Source organism: Macaca fascicularis, chromosome X (assembly GCF_037993035.2).
Source record: "Macaca fascicularis isolate 582-1 chromosome X, T2T-MFA8v1.1".
Classification (NCBI taxonomy): domain Eukaryota; kingdom Metazoa; phylum Chordata; class Mammalia; order Primates; family Cercopithecidae; genus Macaca; species Macaca fascicularis.
Window position 1 is genome coordinate 2056212 of NC_088395.1, and position 16884 is coordinate 2073095.

Below are 16884 nucleotides of genomic sequence, written 5' to 3' on the forward strand. Positions count from 1 at the left end.
CTAAACCAACTACTACTCATCATGACCTAGTACCACTAGTTCTCACCATGACAAACCCAACTAGACCTCATCATAACCTACCCCAGCTACATCACATCATGACCTAATACAACTAGATCTCATCATGACCAACCAACTAGATATCATCGTAACATAATTCAATTAGATCTCATCATGACCTAATACAATAGATTTCATAAAGACCAGCCCAACTATACCTCATCATAACCTAACTCAATTAAATCTCCTCATACCCTAACCCAACTAGACCTCATCATGACCTAACCCAACTAAATAAACCTCATCATAATCTCACCCAACTAGACCTCATCATGACCAAATACAACTAGATCTCATCACGACCAACCCAACTAGACCTCATCATAACCTAACTAGATCTCATCATGACCAACCAACTAGATCTCATCATAACCTAACCCAACCAGATCTCATCATGACCAACCCAACTAGACCTCATCATAACCTAACCCAACTAGATCTCATCATGACCTAATACAATTAGATCTCCTCATGACCAACCCAACTGGACCTCATTATAGCCTAACTAGATCTCATCATGACCAACCAACTGGACCTCATCAGAACCTTACCCAACTAGATCTCATCAGGACCTAATGCGACTAGATCTCATCAGGACCAACCCAATTAGACTTCATCATAACCCAACTAAACTTCATTATAACATAATTAGACCTCATCACTATCTACCCTTCCTGAGGACTGTACAAGAGATTTCTTATATTGGAAAAAAGCAGTATAATTTCAAAACAGAAACAAAAAGATTTTGAGCCCAAACCAGAGTCACCAATCTGTGGCTAAACCTGGTCTGCAGCTAGATATTGTACAAAAAAGTTTTACTGGAACACAGACTTTCCTGTTGTTTTAAATATTACCTATGGGTGGTTACTCACTACTAGGGCAGAGCTCATAGTTATGAGAGAAACATATGAACACATTTATTACCGGTCTCTTTACAGAAAAAGTTTACCAACCCCACCTACATCTTAGATGACATTCCATTAAGCATTATGAAAAAAAATGATCCCCCACCAAAACAATATTTTGAAACAATGAAACTAAGATCTTGTGGACAGATGGGAATTTGAACAACTGATATATGTGCCTCATCATATTAATGTGCTTCAGTTGGACCCAGGTTATAATCTGAATTATTTTACAAGTAGTTGATTATTCTTTAAATATTAATAAATTTTTAATTAAAAATTTGAAGTTAAATATGCTCATCTCTTATTTTGTATTTAATATAAAATTCATTGTGTTCAATGATTTTTTTCATTAATTGACTTTGAATCAAACTGTCTTACAAAATGAAAAAATGCCTCTCTCAGAATAAATCCAATTATCCTCAAAGTCACACAGGGGAGATAAGACTGAATAATTGATTGGATTGACTTGAAGGGTCAAAACTGTAACTCACAGTGAAAATTAAACACTGACATCAGGAGCTCTGTGGGAAAGGAGACAGGTAGGGTGCAGATGTGGTGTTTACTTTCTGTTTATCTCCAGAAAAAAGGCACATTGGTGCTGACATACACTGCTCCTGATGCTCAGTAAACATCATCTAAATGAAGTGGTAACACTTGAGACTCCCATGCACATGCACCAGAAGCTTGCTCACATGTCTTCATTGCTTTGTTCCTACAAAGTCCTCAGTCAACTAGACCTTACTGTGACCTAACCAAACCACATATCATCATGATCTAACTCAACCTGTCATCATGATCTAATCCAACAAGACTTTATTGTGTTGTATTCAACTACCTCATGATGACATAACCCAACTAGACCTTATCATGACCTAACCCAACTAGACCTCATCATGATCTATCCATTAGGCCTCATCATGACCTTCCCAACTAGATCTCATCATGCTCTAACCCAATTAGACCTCATCATGACTTACCCAACTAGACATCAATGTGACCTAACCCAACTAGAACTCATTGGTTCTTAACCCAACTAGACTTCATCATGACCTAGCCAAACCACACATCATCATGATCTGATCCAGCTAGATCTCATCATGCTATTACTGAAGTAGACTTCATTAAGACCTAATTAAATCACACCTCATAATGATCTAACTCAACCAGTCATCCTAATCTAATCCAACAAGATTTCATCAATGTGACAACTAGACCTCAATGTGACCTAACCCAACTACATGTCGTCAGGACCTAACTCAACTAGACCTCATCACGACCTACCCAATTAGATCTCAGAGTGACTTAGCCCAACTAGATTTATTTCATCATGACCTAAATAAGTCACACATCATCATGTCTAATCCAATTATATCTCATCATGCTCTTATGGAATTAGACTTCATTAAGACCTAATCAAACCATTCCTCATAATGACCTAACTCAACCAGTCATCATGATCTAATCAAACAAGACTTCATTACATCCTATTCAACTACTTGATCATGACATAACCAAAGGAGACATTATCATGATCTAATACAACTAGACTTCATCATGACCTGCCCAACTAGATCTCGTCATGACCAAACCAAACTGTACCTCACCATGATCTAACTCAACCAGACATCATCACAACCTCATACAACTAGACTTCATCATGACCTGCCCAACTAGACCTCATCATGACCAAACCAAACTGCACCTCATCATGATGTAACTCAACCAGACATCATCACAACCTCATACAACTAGACTTCATCATGACCTGCCCAACTAGATCTCGTCATGACCAAACCAAACTGTACCTCACCATGATCTAACTCAACCAGACATCATCACAACCTCATACAACTAGACTTCATCATGACCTGCCCAACTAGATCTCATCATGACCAAACCAAACTGCACCTCATCATGATGTAACTCCACCAGACATCATCACAACCTCATACAACTAGACTTCATCATGACCTGCCCAACTAGATCTCATCATGACCGAACCAAACTGTACCTCACCATGATCTAACTCAACCAGACACCATCACAACCTAATACAACTAGACTTCATCATGACCTGCCCAACTAGATCTCATCATGACCAAACCAAACTGCACCTCATCATGATGTAACTCAATGAGACGTCATCACAACCTCATACAACTAGACTTCCTCATGACCTGCCCAACTAGACCTCATCACGACCGAACCAAACTGTACCTCACCATGATCTAACTCAACCAGACATCATCACAACCTAATACAACTAGACTTCATCATGACCTGCCCAACTAGATCTCGTCATGACCAAACCAAACTGCACCTCATCATGATGTAACTCAATGAGACGTCATCACAACCTCATACAACTAGACTTCCTCATGACCTGCCCAACTAGACCTCATCACGACCGAACCAAACTGTACCTCACCATGATCTAACTCAACCAGACATCATTACAACCTCATACAACTAGACTTCATCATGACCTGCCCAACTAGATCTCGTCATGACCAAACCAAACTGTACCTCACCATGATCTAACTCAACCAGACATCATCACAACCTCATACAACTAGACTTCATCATGACCTGCCCAACTAGACCTCATCATGACCAAACCAAACTGCACCTCATCATGATGTAACTCAACCAGACATCATCACAACCTCATACAACTAGACTTCATCATGACCTGCCCAACTAGATCTCGTCATGACCAAACCAAACTGTACCTCACCATGATCTAACTCAACCAGACATCATCACAACCTCATACAACTAGACTTCCTCATGACCTGCCCAACTAGATCTCATCATGACCGAACCAAACTGCACCTCATCATGATGTAACTCAATGAGACATCATCACAACCTCATACAACTAGACTTCATCATGACCTGCCCAACTAGATTTCATCATGACCAAACCAAACTGCACCTCATCATGATGTAACTCAATGAGACATCATCACAACCTCATACAATAGACTTCCTCATGACCTGCCCAACTAGACCTCCTCATGACCTCAACCACCACGATGAGGCAAAAAAGCACAAAGAAATGGGGTGTTTTCTTCCCTTCCTAGTTTAATGAAGAATTAAACTAATAATTAAACATTGCCTAGCTTAATTAAGAATTAAGAAGACGAAAAGATCATTGCACTGGAGGAGACACAAGGTCAAATATAACCAGTATTGGATGTAAGTCCTCCCATCTTTGTTCAATCTTGAGGGTCTCTCTTCACCCTACTCCACCATCATTGAAGCCACTAGGCCCACATCCAGCCAACCTTCAGAGAATACCTATTGCTCTCCCTGTTCGAAAAATCAGCATCATTTTGACCCAGTCATCTCAAATATTGGCAGAAGTCTGAGACACGGAAAGTCCTGCAAAGTTTGTCATGTCGTTAATGACAGAGCAGATATCCACCTAGCATGGATGGTCAAAACCAAGGGTTGGAATCCATCACCATCTCACAGTCTCCACGCTGAATCTCAGAACCCCTCCTGTCCTACGTCTTGTCTCTGATTTCCTCAGGTCCCAGGGAGATGTAAACAGATCACGAAAGTGCTCAAGTTCATAAGAACTTCTAGAAATATTCTCTCAGATGGGCACCCTCTCTCACAGGGTCTCCTCATCTAAACCCAATCCTTTTGCATCTAGAGGGGGTGCAATAAACTGAATGTTTGTATCCGTCCGAAGTTCCTACGTTGAAACTCTAACATCCCTGGTGACTCTGTTGGGAGGCAGAGCCTTGTGGGATGATTAGGTCATGAGAGTGGAGCACCATGAATGGAATTAGTACCCTTATAAAAGAGACCCCATCCAGTTTCCGCCACGTGAGGACACAGGAGAAAGTGGCCATCCACAACCTAGAAGACAGACTACACCAGAATCTGACCATGCTGACCCCCTGGTCTTAGGACTTCCAGCCTTGAGAACTATAGGACAATAAGTTTCTCTGGTTTGCAAGCCACTCGGTCTGCAGTATTGTGTTACAGCAGCCCAAACACACCAAGACAGGAGAGTTATGGACATGGATGAACTTGACAATTTCAAGAAATTGTCATAAACTTTTAACTTCTCCCAGTCTATTATGAGAATGGGGCCGGGTGCAGTGGCTCATGCCTGTAATCCCAGCACTTTGGGAGGCCGAGGCAGGCAAATTATGAGGTCAAGAAATCAAGACCATCCTGACCAATATGGTGAAACCCCCTCTCTACTAAAAATACAAAAATTAGCTTGCCGTGGTGGCACACACCTGTAGTCCCAGTTACTTAGGAGGCTGAGGTAGGAGAATGGCTTCAACCCGGGAGGTTGCGGTAAGCTGAGATCGTGCCACTGCACTCCAGCCTGGGCAATAAGAGTGAAACTCCATCTCAAAAACATAATAATAAAAATAAAATAATAAAATAAAATAAAGAGAATGGGGCCAGGTGCAGTGGCTCACGCCTGTAATCCCAGCACTTTAGGAGGCTGAGGCGGGCAGATCACGAGGTCAAGAGATTGAGACCATCTTGGCCATCATGGTGAAACTCCATCTCTACTAAAAATACAAAAATTAGCTGGGTGTGGTGGCGCACTCCTGTAGTTCCAGCTACTTGGGAGGCTGAGGCAAGAGAATCGCTTGAACCCGGGAGGTTGAGGTTGAAGGGAGCTGAGATTGTGCCACTGAACTCCAGCCTGGGCAACAGAGCGAGACTCCATCTCGAAGGAAAAAAAAAAAAAAGAATGGGTGAAAAAATGCTCAAGTGGGAGTTAGATACAACTTTGAGTAAAAGAACGGCTTAATGGAAAGAAAGAGACTGAAATAGACCAAAAAGTGCTCACCTGCTCCCAAAGCCCAACAAATCATTAATCCAACAAGATTTCATTACCTTCTACTCAATTACCTCATTATGATATAGCCAAACAAGATGTTATCATTATCTAATAAAACTAAGCTTCATCATGTGAAACAGTACACACGTCTGTATACTATTTTACAAACCCTGAAGCCCATGAGAGAAAGATGGTTGTATGAGGAAGGGAACTGCCTGTACAAAATTATTTTAAAAGTGTCCGGGCACAGTGGCTCACACCTGTAATCCCAGCACTTTGGGAGGCCCAAGCAGGCAGATTGCTTCAGCTCAGGTGTTCGAGACAAGTCCGAGCAACCTGGTGAGACTCCGTCTCTACTAAAACTACAAAAAATTAGCCAGGCCTGGTGGTGCACACCTGTGGTCCCAGCTACTTGGGAGGCTGAGGTGGGAGGATCGCTTGAGCCCAGGAGGCAGAGGTTGTAGTGCGCTCAGATCATGCCATTGCACTGCAGCCTGGGTGACGGAGTGAGACCCTGTCTCAAAAATGTGAAAGTTGAGAAGAGCCATGACACAGAAAAATTTTAAGTTGTGCACTCATGTTTTGCAAAAGCCAAAAAGGCTCAAACTTAAGTGAAGGACAGAGCAAGGAGCCATGTGCGCTGACATGAACCACGCATCTCCAGGGAGAACAAACAGAAGGCCAGATGGGCTGAACGTGGGGTTTCCCCCTCTGAGTCAAAGACTCCTGGGGATTCCCGCATGAAATTCAGGAGGTTAGCGTCAGCAAGGTTGGCATTTTCTTCTTTTGCAAATGAAGATGAGAAAACACAGAGGTGTGGGCAGCAGCCGTGCATTTGCACCAGCAGAAACTGCCACGGAGATTTTTGGATAGAGCCAACTCAAAGCCAAGTGGATGGCCATCGAGGCTCAGAACCAGAGCAGCTATTGAAACGCACGAGGCTCAGAACCAGAGCAGCTATTTAAATGCATGAGGATATCACAGTTTCTATCGGATAGATTTTGTGCATACGATGACGTGGAGAGCTCAGTTTTTCCTTATACCTTTTACATGCATGTCAACTTCATTGATTCGTAATATGATGACTTTTAGCCTGTACAATGAGGCATCAACAGACATCCAGAGGTTCAAGGCCCGGAAAGGCTCCGTGCTGAGCCCCTGGTCACCAGATCAGACTCATGCTCTTACGCTTGAGCCTTTTTGGCTTCTGCAAAGGTGTTCAAGGCCCAGAAAAATCTCTGTCCTGGACAGAGCTCCTCCAAGATAAGGAAGAACTGAGACGAATTCATGTTGAAATCTCCAGCCCTAAGCATTGTTTATGATCCATGACCATCTTTCCATAAATGACAACAAGGGAAAGAAGGAGAAAGAATGGCAGAAAGGAAGAAGTCAGTCAATAATGGGCATTGGGTTTGGAAAGTCTTTTTTTTTGAGACAGAGTCTCACTCTGTCGCCCAGGCTGCAGTGCAGTGGCGTGATCTCGGCTCACTGCAATCTCCGGCTCCCTGGCTCAAGAGATGCTCCTGCCTCAACCTCCCAAGTAGCTGGGATTACAGGCACGCACCATCATGCCCAGCTACTTTTTATATTTTTAGTAGAGACAGGGTTTCTACTAAAGTAGCTGGGATTACAGGCATGCACCATCATGCCCAGCTACTTTTTATATTTTTAGTAGAGACAGGGTTTCACCATGTTGGCCAGCATGGTCTCCATCTCCTGACCTCGTGATCCACCTGCCTCGGCCTCCCAAAGTGCTGGGATTACAGGTGTGGGCCATTGTGCCCGGCCTGGAAAGTCTTAAGTGAATATGATCCTGCATATCTAAAACCAGACCTACAGTATGATGTTTATAAAAGCAGACATCATATAACAGTCTTTCATTAAAAGCAAAGGGTGCCCAGGCATAGTGGCTCACACTTGTAATCCCAGCACTTTGGGAGACCAAGGTGGGAGGATTGCCTCAACCCAGGAGTTCCAAGACCAGCTTGGGCAACATGGCAAGAGCCTGTACCTCCAGAACAATTTGTTTATTTTTTTGAGACCGCGTCTCACTCTGTCACCCAGGCTGGAGTACAGTGGTGCAATCTCGGCGCCCAGCCGCCAAAATAATTTTTTTTAAATAAGCCGGGGCCAGACACAGTGGCTCATGCCTGTAATCCCAGCACTTTGGGAGGCTGAGGCGGGCAGATCACCTGAGGTCAGGAGTGTGAGACCAGCCTGGCCAACAAAGCGAAACCCCATCTCTACTAAAAATACAAAAATTAGCCGGGCATGGTGGTGGGCACCTGTAATCCCAGCTACTCCGGAGGCTGGGGCATGGGAGTCGCTGGAACCCGGGAGGCAGAGGATGCTGTGAGCCGAGATTGTGTCGCTGCATTCCACCCTGGGTGACAGAGCAAGACTCTGTCTCAAAAATAAATAAATAAATAAATAAATGAATAAATAAATAAATAGAGTTTGGCATGGTGGTGCGTGCAGCAACTCGTGAGGCTGAGTCAGGAGGATTGCCTGAGGCCAGGAGTTTGAGGTTGCAGTGAGCCATGATTACATCACTGCACTGCAGCCTGGGCTGACAGAACAGGATCCTGTCTGAAAATAATTAATTAAAATTCAGGTGGGGTCAACAGTGAGCATCATACGCATTAAGGTTTTTATTTTTCCAAGCTCATCTCCACACATCATTTAAGCTAGCTGATTTAAACTTCCCCAGGTATGCAATTGATGCTCCCTCCCCCTCCCCCATCCCCTCCCCATCCCCTCTCCTTCTCCCTCCCCCACCACCTATTCTTCCCACACCCCCTCTCCTTCCCCCTCCCCCACCTCCTTTTCTTCTCCCACCCCCTCTCCTCCCCCCACGCCCTCTCCTTCCCCCTCCCCCACCCCCTCTCCTTCCCCCTCCCCTGCTCCCTCTTCTTCCCCCACCCCCTCCCCGTCCCCTCTCCTTCTCCCTCCCCCACCACCTATTCTTCCCCCACCCCCTCTCCTTCTCCCTCCCCTGCCCCCTTTTCTTCCCCCACTCCCTCTCCTTCCCCCCACCCTTCTCCTCCCTCCCCCACTCCCTCTCCTTCCCCCTCCCCCGCCCCCTCTCCTCCCCCCTCCTTCTCCTTCACCCACCCCCTCCCCCTCTCCCCCTCCTTCACTGACAATAGTAGAATGGGTTAATTCCAACTGTCCTCATGTTCCCAGTTGAAGGGAGACCTGAAGAGGTCCCACCTAAAGAGGAGTCAGAGCTCATGATAAGCTTTTAGAGAGATTTTCAAAAAGAAGAGCAGAAATCAAACATCGAGTGTCTACAGGGCATGGATGCAGAAAAAACAAGTATCCCACAAAATTGGTCAGATTCTGTCAGGAGGTTGTGTTTGAACAAAATTCAGAAATTGAAGTCCTAAACCCCAGGACCTCAGAATGTGACTGTGTTTCGAAATAAGGTCTTTAAAGTGGTGATTAAGGTAAAATGAGGTCACTAGAGTGGGCCCTGATCTAATCGAACTGGTGTCCTTATAAGAAGAGCATATGAGGACACAGACACACACAGAGGGATGACCCTGTGAGGACACAGAGAGAAGACGGCGCCTACAAGCCAAGGAGAGAGGCCTTGGGAGGAACCAGCCCTGCCCACCCCTGGATCTCAGACTTCCAGCCTCCAGGACTGTGGGAGAATCAATGTCTGTTGTATATAAGCCGCCCATTCTATGGTAATTCTGTGATAGCAGCCTGAAATAAACTAAGACATCTCAGGAGAAGAGGAGATGAAAACACACAGAGAAACGACCCTGTGAGGACGCGGGGAGAACACGGTGTCTCCAAGCCCAGGAGAGAGGCCACAGGAGGAACCAGCCCTGCCCTCATTGTGATATTAAACATCCAGCCTCCAGAATTGTGAAAACTAAATTTTGGCTTTTTATTAACCTCCAGTCTCCTTCAGATACTTTGTTATAGCAGCCCTAGTAAAGTAATAAAGATATATGGTTATTTCCTTCCAGGAAACCATGTGAAAAAAAACACAGGATCGATATGGAAGCAGCACATATATCTATTTCCAAAAGAGTACAACAATTTCCTGTGTTTTCCAGGTTTTGAATATCACTTTTATGAGTTTTGTGGATCTGACTGAATTTTCTATATGCAAATCAACATTTGCATACATGTCTAAATGAACAACTAAGTAGCTCACGTTAGGTATAAAATACAACTAACTGCCAGGCATGGTGGCTCACACCGGTAATCCTAGCACTCTGGGAGGCCAAGGCAGGTGGCTGGCTTGAGCTGAGGGGTTCAAGACCAGCCTGGCCAGTGTACTGAAACACCATCTCTACTAAAAATACAACAATGAGCCGGGCGTGGCGGTGCCTGTCTGTAAACCCAGGTACTCGGGAGGCTGAGGTGGGAGAACTGCTTGAACCCAGGAGGTGGAGGTTGCAGTGAGCCGAGATCGCAGCACTGCAGTCCAGCGTGGGCTGACAGACTGAGACCCTGCCTCAAAAACAAAAACAGCAACAACAACAAAACCCAAAAACCAAAAAACACAAGTAACTGTCAAAGTCATCACCTATGATAACACGCATGCCGAGTCTTGCCAGATGCTTCGCCGTCGAATAGCCGATGCCATCTGTCCCTCCCGTCACGATAGCCACACGGTCAGGTTGTCGGGGGAAACCTGAAAAAGAGGAAGAGAAAATCATCAAACTAAGATTTAAAAGCAGAGCACATATTTGTGAGAATTAAGCCTCCAGAGACGCAGGATGCCAAAGGGAGGGATGGTTCCATTCCTTCTGCTTCTGTTCCTCTTGAATTCCCACAGGCTCAGGAGGCATGGATGTATTAAAGTGGATTAGTCTCGCGTAATGACAGTGCAATGAAAAACCCCCTGATAAATCCCGTCATCCCCCACGAGTCCCTGGCAGGCGCTGGAATATGCCGTCCATGTGACCGGCAGAAAGGCCTGCAGCACGGATACCCTTTCAGAGGCGAGCGAGAATCCTGAACTAACCTCTGCTCTCGGGGCAGCACCGGGCAGGACACCTTTGTTGGTTTGCGTTGTAAAATGTAGACTTTATCGGGATGTAGGCATGGTGGGGCCAACAGATCAGGAGGCTGCTCTTGAGCAAGTGGTTGGTTACTCACAGGTTCCAAGAGGAGGGGCGTGTCACGCCACTCAGGACCACACAGGGGCACACCCAGTTTGGTCAGGTGGGAAGACAAAGGGGACAAGAGCTCTCCTTGTGGTTTCCAAGGGAAGGAACAGGTGAGGAGGCTTAGCGCGGGCTGGTGTGAATGATTTCAGCGGACTCTGGGGCTGTCCCTGACTCTCTGGTACCTGGTTTTGGGGTGGTTACGGCAGGTGGAGAGTGACGTGGAATGGGCAAGCCCAATAAAGGAGATGGTTGGGGGCGGATTCTGGATTGGTGGGTTTGCATACGAAAGACAGGCTCAGAGACGGGTTGTTCACCACCTCCGGGGATTCACTAGCCGTGGGAGGGGCAGGGTCTCTAGGGCTGACACGGTCACGGAAGTCATGCATCAGAACCCAGAAAATAAAAGACATGGTAAATACGGTTTGCTTCAAAGCTGCTGAGAGCACAGGTGCAGAGAGCATCTCACCTGAATTTCTGGTTAAGACAAGTGATCCACATTTGGACAGAGATTTGTATTTCTTTTTCTTCCTTCCATTTGTCCTCCCTGCCTTCTCTCCATCTTTCCTTCCTTCCTTCCCTCTTTCCTTCCTTCCTTCCTCCTTCCTTCTCTTTTTCCTTTCTTCCTTCATTCTTTCCCTGCCTCATTCCTTCCTTTCCTCCCTCTCTCCTTCCCTCCCTCCTTCTTTCCTTCCTTCCCTCCCTCTTTCCTTTCTTCATTCCTTCCTTCCCTCCCTTTTTCTTTCCTTCCATTCTCCTTCCTTCCTTCCTTCCTTCCTTCCCTCCCTCTTTCCTGTCTTCATTCCTTCCTTCCCTCCCTTTTTCTTTCCTTCCATTCTCCTTCCTTCTTTCCTTCCTTCCTTCCCTCCCCTTTTCTTTCCTTCCATTCTCCTTCCTTCTTTCCTTCCTTCCTCCCCTCTTTCCTGTCTTCACTCCTTCCCTCCCTTTTTCCTTCCTTCCTCCTTCCTTCCTTCTTTCCTTCCTTTCTTCCCTCCCTCTTTACTTCTTTCCTTTCCTCTTTCCCTCCTTTCTTCTTTTTTTCATATATTTATTTTTTATTATACTTTAAATTCTAGGGTACATGTGCACAACGTGCAGGTTTGTTACACATGTAGACATGTGCCATGTTGGTGTGCTGCACCCATTAACTGGTCATTTACGTTAGGTATGTCTCCTAATGTTATCCCTCCTTGTCTCACTCCTTCCTTCTTCTTTTCCTCTTTCCTTCACTCCCTCTTTCCTTCCTTTATCCTTCCATCCTTTCCTCTTCACTTCTCTCACTTTTTCCTTCCTACCTTCCCTTCCCTTCCTCTTTACTTCCTTCTCTCACTCTTTCCTTCCTTCTTTCCCTCTTTCCTTCCCTCCCTCTTTGCTTTCTTCCCTCCCTCTTTCCTTCCTTTCTTCCTCCTTCCTTCTGTCCCTATTCCAACCCTTCCCTTCTTCTTTTATAAAATATGTGCAGAGCCCACACTCGGTGCCCAGCATGCGGGGAACGAACTAGACCGACATAAACATGTTCTCTGCCTCCAGGAGATTTCGTTCCCCTGGGTAAGATGCCATCCATTGTAAATACACAGATGTGTCTGGCAATAAGCCAGAACTTTCCAGATCTCACACCTTCCAGTTATGAGTGAACTTCAAAGGAAACCCCGAGCAAAGGAAGAAGAGGAGAGGTCGATGCGGTGATTCTGGATGGAGGGTGAGAGGAAAACCCTCCGAGGAGGGCCTCCTGAGCTGATGCTGTGACGGGGAGAGCAAAAGCCCAGCACGCCTGCGATATTCCAGGAAGAGGAAGGTGGCTGGCTGGAGCCAAGCACGTGGAAAGAGGGAAGAGAGGAGGGAAGAAGGTGCAGGGGTACCCCGCACAGTTCGTGAGCTTCTTTCTCTCCGGCAGACCGGGCGTCATCACAGGGCTCTGAGCTGAATCTGTGATATGTTTCACAGGAAGGAATGAAGGGATAGATTCATGGAGAATCCCCTCGAGCTGGAGGAAGACATGGCTATCAAGGGTCCCCTGCAGCAGTCCCAGGGATTGACGGGGGAGCTCGGCCACAGTTCAGCACCGGTGGTATGAGAGGTGGTGGATTCAGAACGTGTGTCACAGGTGCAGGCAACAGGGGTGCTGGTGGGAGTCACACATCTGGTGTGCAAAGTCAAAAACCAATCACAAGGCAAGGACAGAGACGGGGACACGATGAGGCAAGAATGAGTCCTTGTACGGGGGGCTGAGAAAATGCAAGAAGGGAACTTCCATGAATTCCCTGGAGAAGGGAAGACTGACGGAAAAGTGGATTTTGTAGGCAGGAAGTCAGGCAAGTCGCTTTCTGTGAATTATTACAGACACATATGACCTTTTTCAAGTTTTGTGCAGGAGATTATTTTCTTCAACATATTTGGAATGTTCTTTATTAAAACATTAAGCCTGAGTGTCCACCAACAGATATTCTGATTTTTTAAAATACGGCACATATATAACATGGAATAGTACGCAGCCATGAAAAGGAATGAAGTTGTGTCTTGTGCTGCAGCAACACAAAGTGAACTAGAGACCATTATCCTAAGTGAAACAACTCAGAAACAGAAAGTCAAATACCACACGTTATCCCTTATAAGGGGAGTTAAATAATGTGTACACATCAACATAGAGCATAAATTAATAGACATTGGGGACTCAGAGGTGTCACAGGGTGGGATGGGATGAGGGACGAGAAATTACCTATTGGCTACCATGCGCGTTATTTGAGTGATGGCCTCACTAAAAGCCCAAACATTAGCACTATGCAATATATTCGTGTAACACAAGTGTACTCATACCCACGAATCTATAAAAATACAAAGGTAATTTAAATAGCAATAAGGATTATAAATCATTCTGCTATAAAGACACGCGCACACGTATGTTTATTGCGGCACTGTTCACAATAGCAAAGACTTGGAACCAACCCAAATGCCCATCGATGATAGAGTGGAGTAAGAAAATGTGGTACATAGACACCATGGAATACTACGCAGCCATAAAAAAGGATGAGTTCGTGTCCTTTGCAGAAACATGGATGAAGCTGGAAACCATCCTTCTCAGCAAACTCACACAAGAACAGAAAACCAAACACCGCATGTTCTTACTCATAAGTGGGAGTCGAACAATGAGATCACACGGACACAGGGAGGGGAGCATCACACACCGGGGCCTGTCAGGAGGTGGGGGGCTAGGGGAGGGAAAGCATTAGGAGAAATAGCTAATATTGATGACGGGTTGATGGATGCAGCAAATCACCATGGCGCCTGTCTACCTATGTAACAAACCTGCACATTCTGCACATGTACTGCAGAACTTAAAGTGTAATAAAATAAAATAATATAGAATAAAATAAAATAAAATGAAAAGGCCTATGCTACTTTTACATTTTGCCTTTCCCAAGTGTAAAAAATTTTGTGTCTCCTCTCCCCCAAAAATAATTCCTATGTTGAAAACATTCCATCGCCAGGGTGACGGTATGAGGACGTGGGGCCTGTGGGGGAGGCTCTTCAACATATAATTTATTTGTCAGCCTGTACATTTCATTGACAGTATTGTGTGAACAGTCCTCTCGGTGTGTAAGACTTTTACTATTTGGCTTGATACACGCGTGAATCGATGAAAAGTTCTGTCCACCTAGAACACTGCATCATAAGTTTTCCACACGCTTAGGTTTTCTGCTGTATTCCTCGTAACCCGAAGGCAGAAGTTGTACAATGACATTCCCATGTTCCTGACCCACGCTAAGGGACTTGGAATTACTACATGTAGTCTCAGTAGATGTATTGATGTTCTTAATTTACTAAGTTTATTTTAAAAATCGGAATATATTATTAAATCCTAATTACGAACACGCACGCTATGCTTATATGCTGGGTGTGTATAAGTCTGTGTCTGTGAGGGTGTCTGTGTGTGTACATGCTGCGTGTGTATAAGTCTGTGTCTGTGTGAGGGTGTGTGTGTGTGTGTGTACATGCTGCGTGTGTATAAGTCTGTGTCTGTGTGAGGGTGTGTGTGTGTGTACATGCTGCGTGTGTATAAGTCTGTGTCTGTGTGAGGGTGTGTGTGTGTGTACATGCTGCGTGTGTATAAGTCTGTGTCTGTGTGAGGGTGTGTGTGTGTGTACATGCTGCGTGTGTATAAGTCTGTGTCTGTGTGAGGGTGTGTGTGTGTGTACATGCTGCGTGTGTATAAGTATGTGTCTGTGTGAGGGTGTGTGTGTGTGTGTACATGCTGCGTGTGTATAAGTCTGTGTCTGTGTGAGGGTGTGTCTGTGTGTGTACATGCTGCGTGTGTATAAGTCTGTGTCTGTGTGAGGGTGTGTGTGTGTGTACATGCTGCGTGTGTATAAGTCTGTGTCTGTGTGAGGGTGTGTGTGTGTGTGTGTATATGCTGCGTGTGTATAAGTCTGTGTCTGTGTGAGGGTGTGTGTGTGTGTGTACATGCTGCGTGTGTATAAGTCTGTGTCTGTGTGAGGGTGTGTGTGTGTGTACATGCTGCGTGTGTATAAGTCTGTGTCTGTGTGAGGGTGTCTGTGTGTGTATATGCTGCGTGTGTATAAGTCTGTGTCTGTGTGAGGGTGTGTGTGTGTGTGTACATGCTGCGTGTGTATAAGTCTGTGTCTGTGTGAGGGGGTGTGTGTGTGTGTGTACATGCTGCGTGTGTATAAGTCTGTGTCTGTGTGAGGGTGTGTGTGTGTGTACATGCTGCGTGTGTATAAGTCTGTGTCTGTGTGAGGGTATGTGTGTGTGTACATGCTGCGTGTGTATAAGTATGTGTCTGTGTGAGGGTGTGTGTGTGCGTGTATATGCTGCGTGTGTATAAGTCTGTGTCTGTGTGAGGGTGTGTGTGTGTGTGTATATGCTGCGTGTGTATAAGTCTGTGTCTGTGTGAGGGTGTGTGTGTGTGTGTACATGCTGCGTGTGTATAAGTCTGTGTCTGTGTGAGGGTGTGTGTGTGTGTACATGCTGCGTGTGTATAAGTCTGTGTCTGTGTGAGGGTGTGTGTGTGTGTACATGCTGCGTGTGTATAAGTCTGTGTCTGTGTGAGGGTGTGTGTGTGTGTACATGCTGCGTGTGTATAAGTCTGTGTCTGTGTGAGGGTGTGTGTGTGTGTACATGCTGCGTGTGTATAAGTCTGTGTCTGTGTGAGGGTGTCTGTGTGTGTATATGCTGCGTGTGTATAAGTCTGTGTCTGTGTGAGGGTGTGTGTGTGTGTGTACATGCTGCGTGTGTATAAGTCTGTGTCTGTGTGAGGGTGTGTGTGTGTGTACATGCTGCGTGTGTATAAGTCTGTGTCTGTGTGAGGGTGTGTGTGTGTGTACATGCTGTGTGTGTATAAGTCTGTGTCTGTGTGAGGGTGTGTGTGTGTGTACATGCTGCGTGTGTATAAGTCTGTGTCTGTGTGAGGGTGTGTGTGTGTGTGTACATGCTGTGTGTGTATAAGTCTGTGTCTGTGTGAGGGTGTGTGTCTGTGTGTGTACATGCTGGGTGTGTATAAGTCTGTGTCTGTGACGGTGTGTGTGTGTGTGTACATGCTGCGTGTGTATAAGTATGTGTCTGTGTGAGGGTGTGTGTGTGTGTATATATGCTGCGTGTGTATAAGTCTGTGTCTGTGTGAGGGTGTGTGTGTGTGTGTACATGCTGCATGTGTATAAGTCTGTGTCTGTGAGGGTGTCTGTGTGTGTACATGCTGTGTGTGTATAAGTCTGTGTCTGTGTGAGGGTGTGTGTGTGTGTGTACATGCTGCGTGTGTATAAGTCTGTGTCTGTGTGAGGGTGTGTCTGTGTGTGTACATGCTGCATGTGTATAAGTCTGTGTCTGTGTGAGGGTGTGTGTGTGTGTGTACATGCTGCGTGTGTATAAGTCTGTGTCTGTGAGGGTGTCTGTGTGTGTACATGCTGCGTGTGTATAAGTCTGTGTCTGTGTGAGGGGGTGTGTGTGTGTA

General features: G+C 45.6%; 1 protein-coding gene across 1 annotated transcript in view; it reads right to left on the reverse strand.

Moving 5' to 3' along the window:
• The window catches only part of LOC141406861 (polyprenol dehydrogenase-like), a 320805-nt gene that overhangs the window by 188431 nt on the left and 115490 nt on the right, over positions 1 to 16884 (reverse strand). Inside the window, exon 2 of the mRNA XM_074029269.1 lies at positions 10340 to 10447. Coding sequence (XP_073885370.1) covers positions 10340 to 10447 — 108 coding nt within the window. The remainder of the gene's footprint in view (positions 1 to 10339; positions 10448 to 16884) is intronic.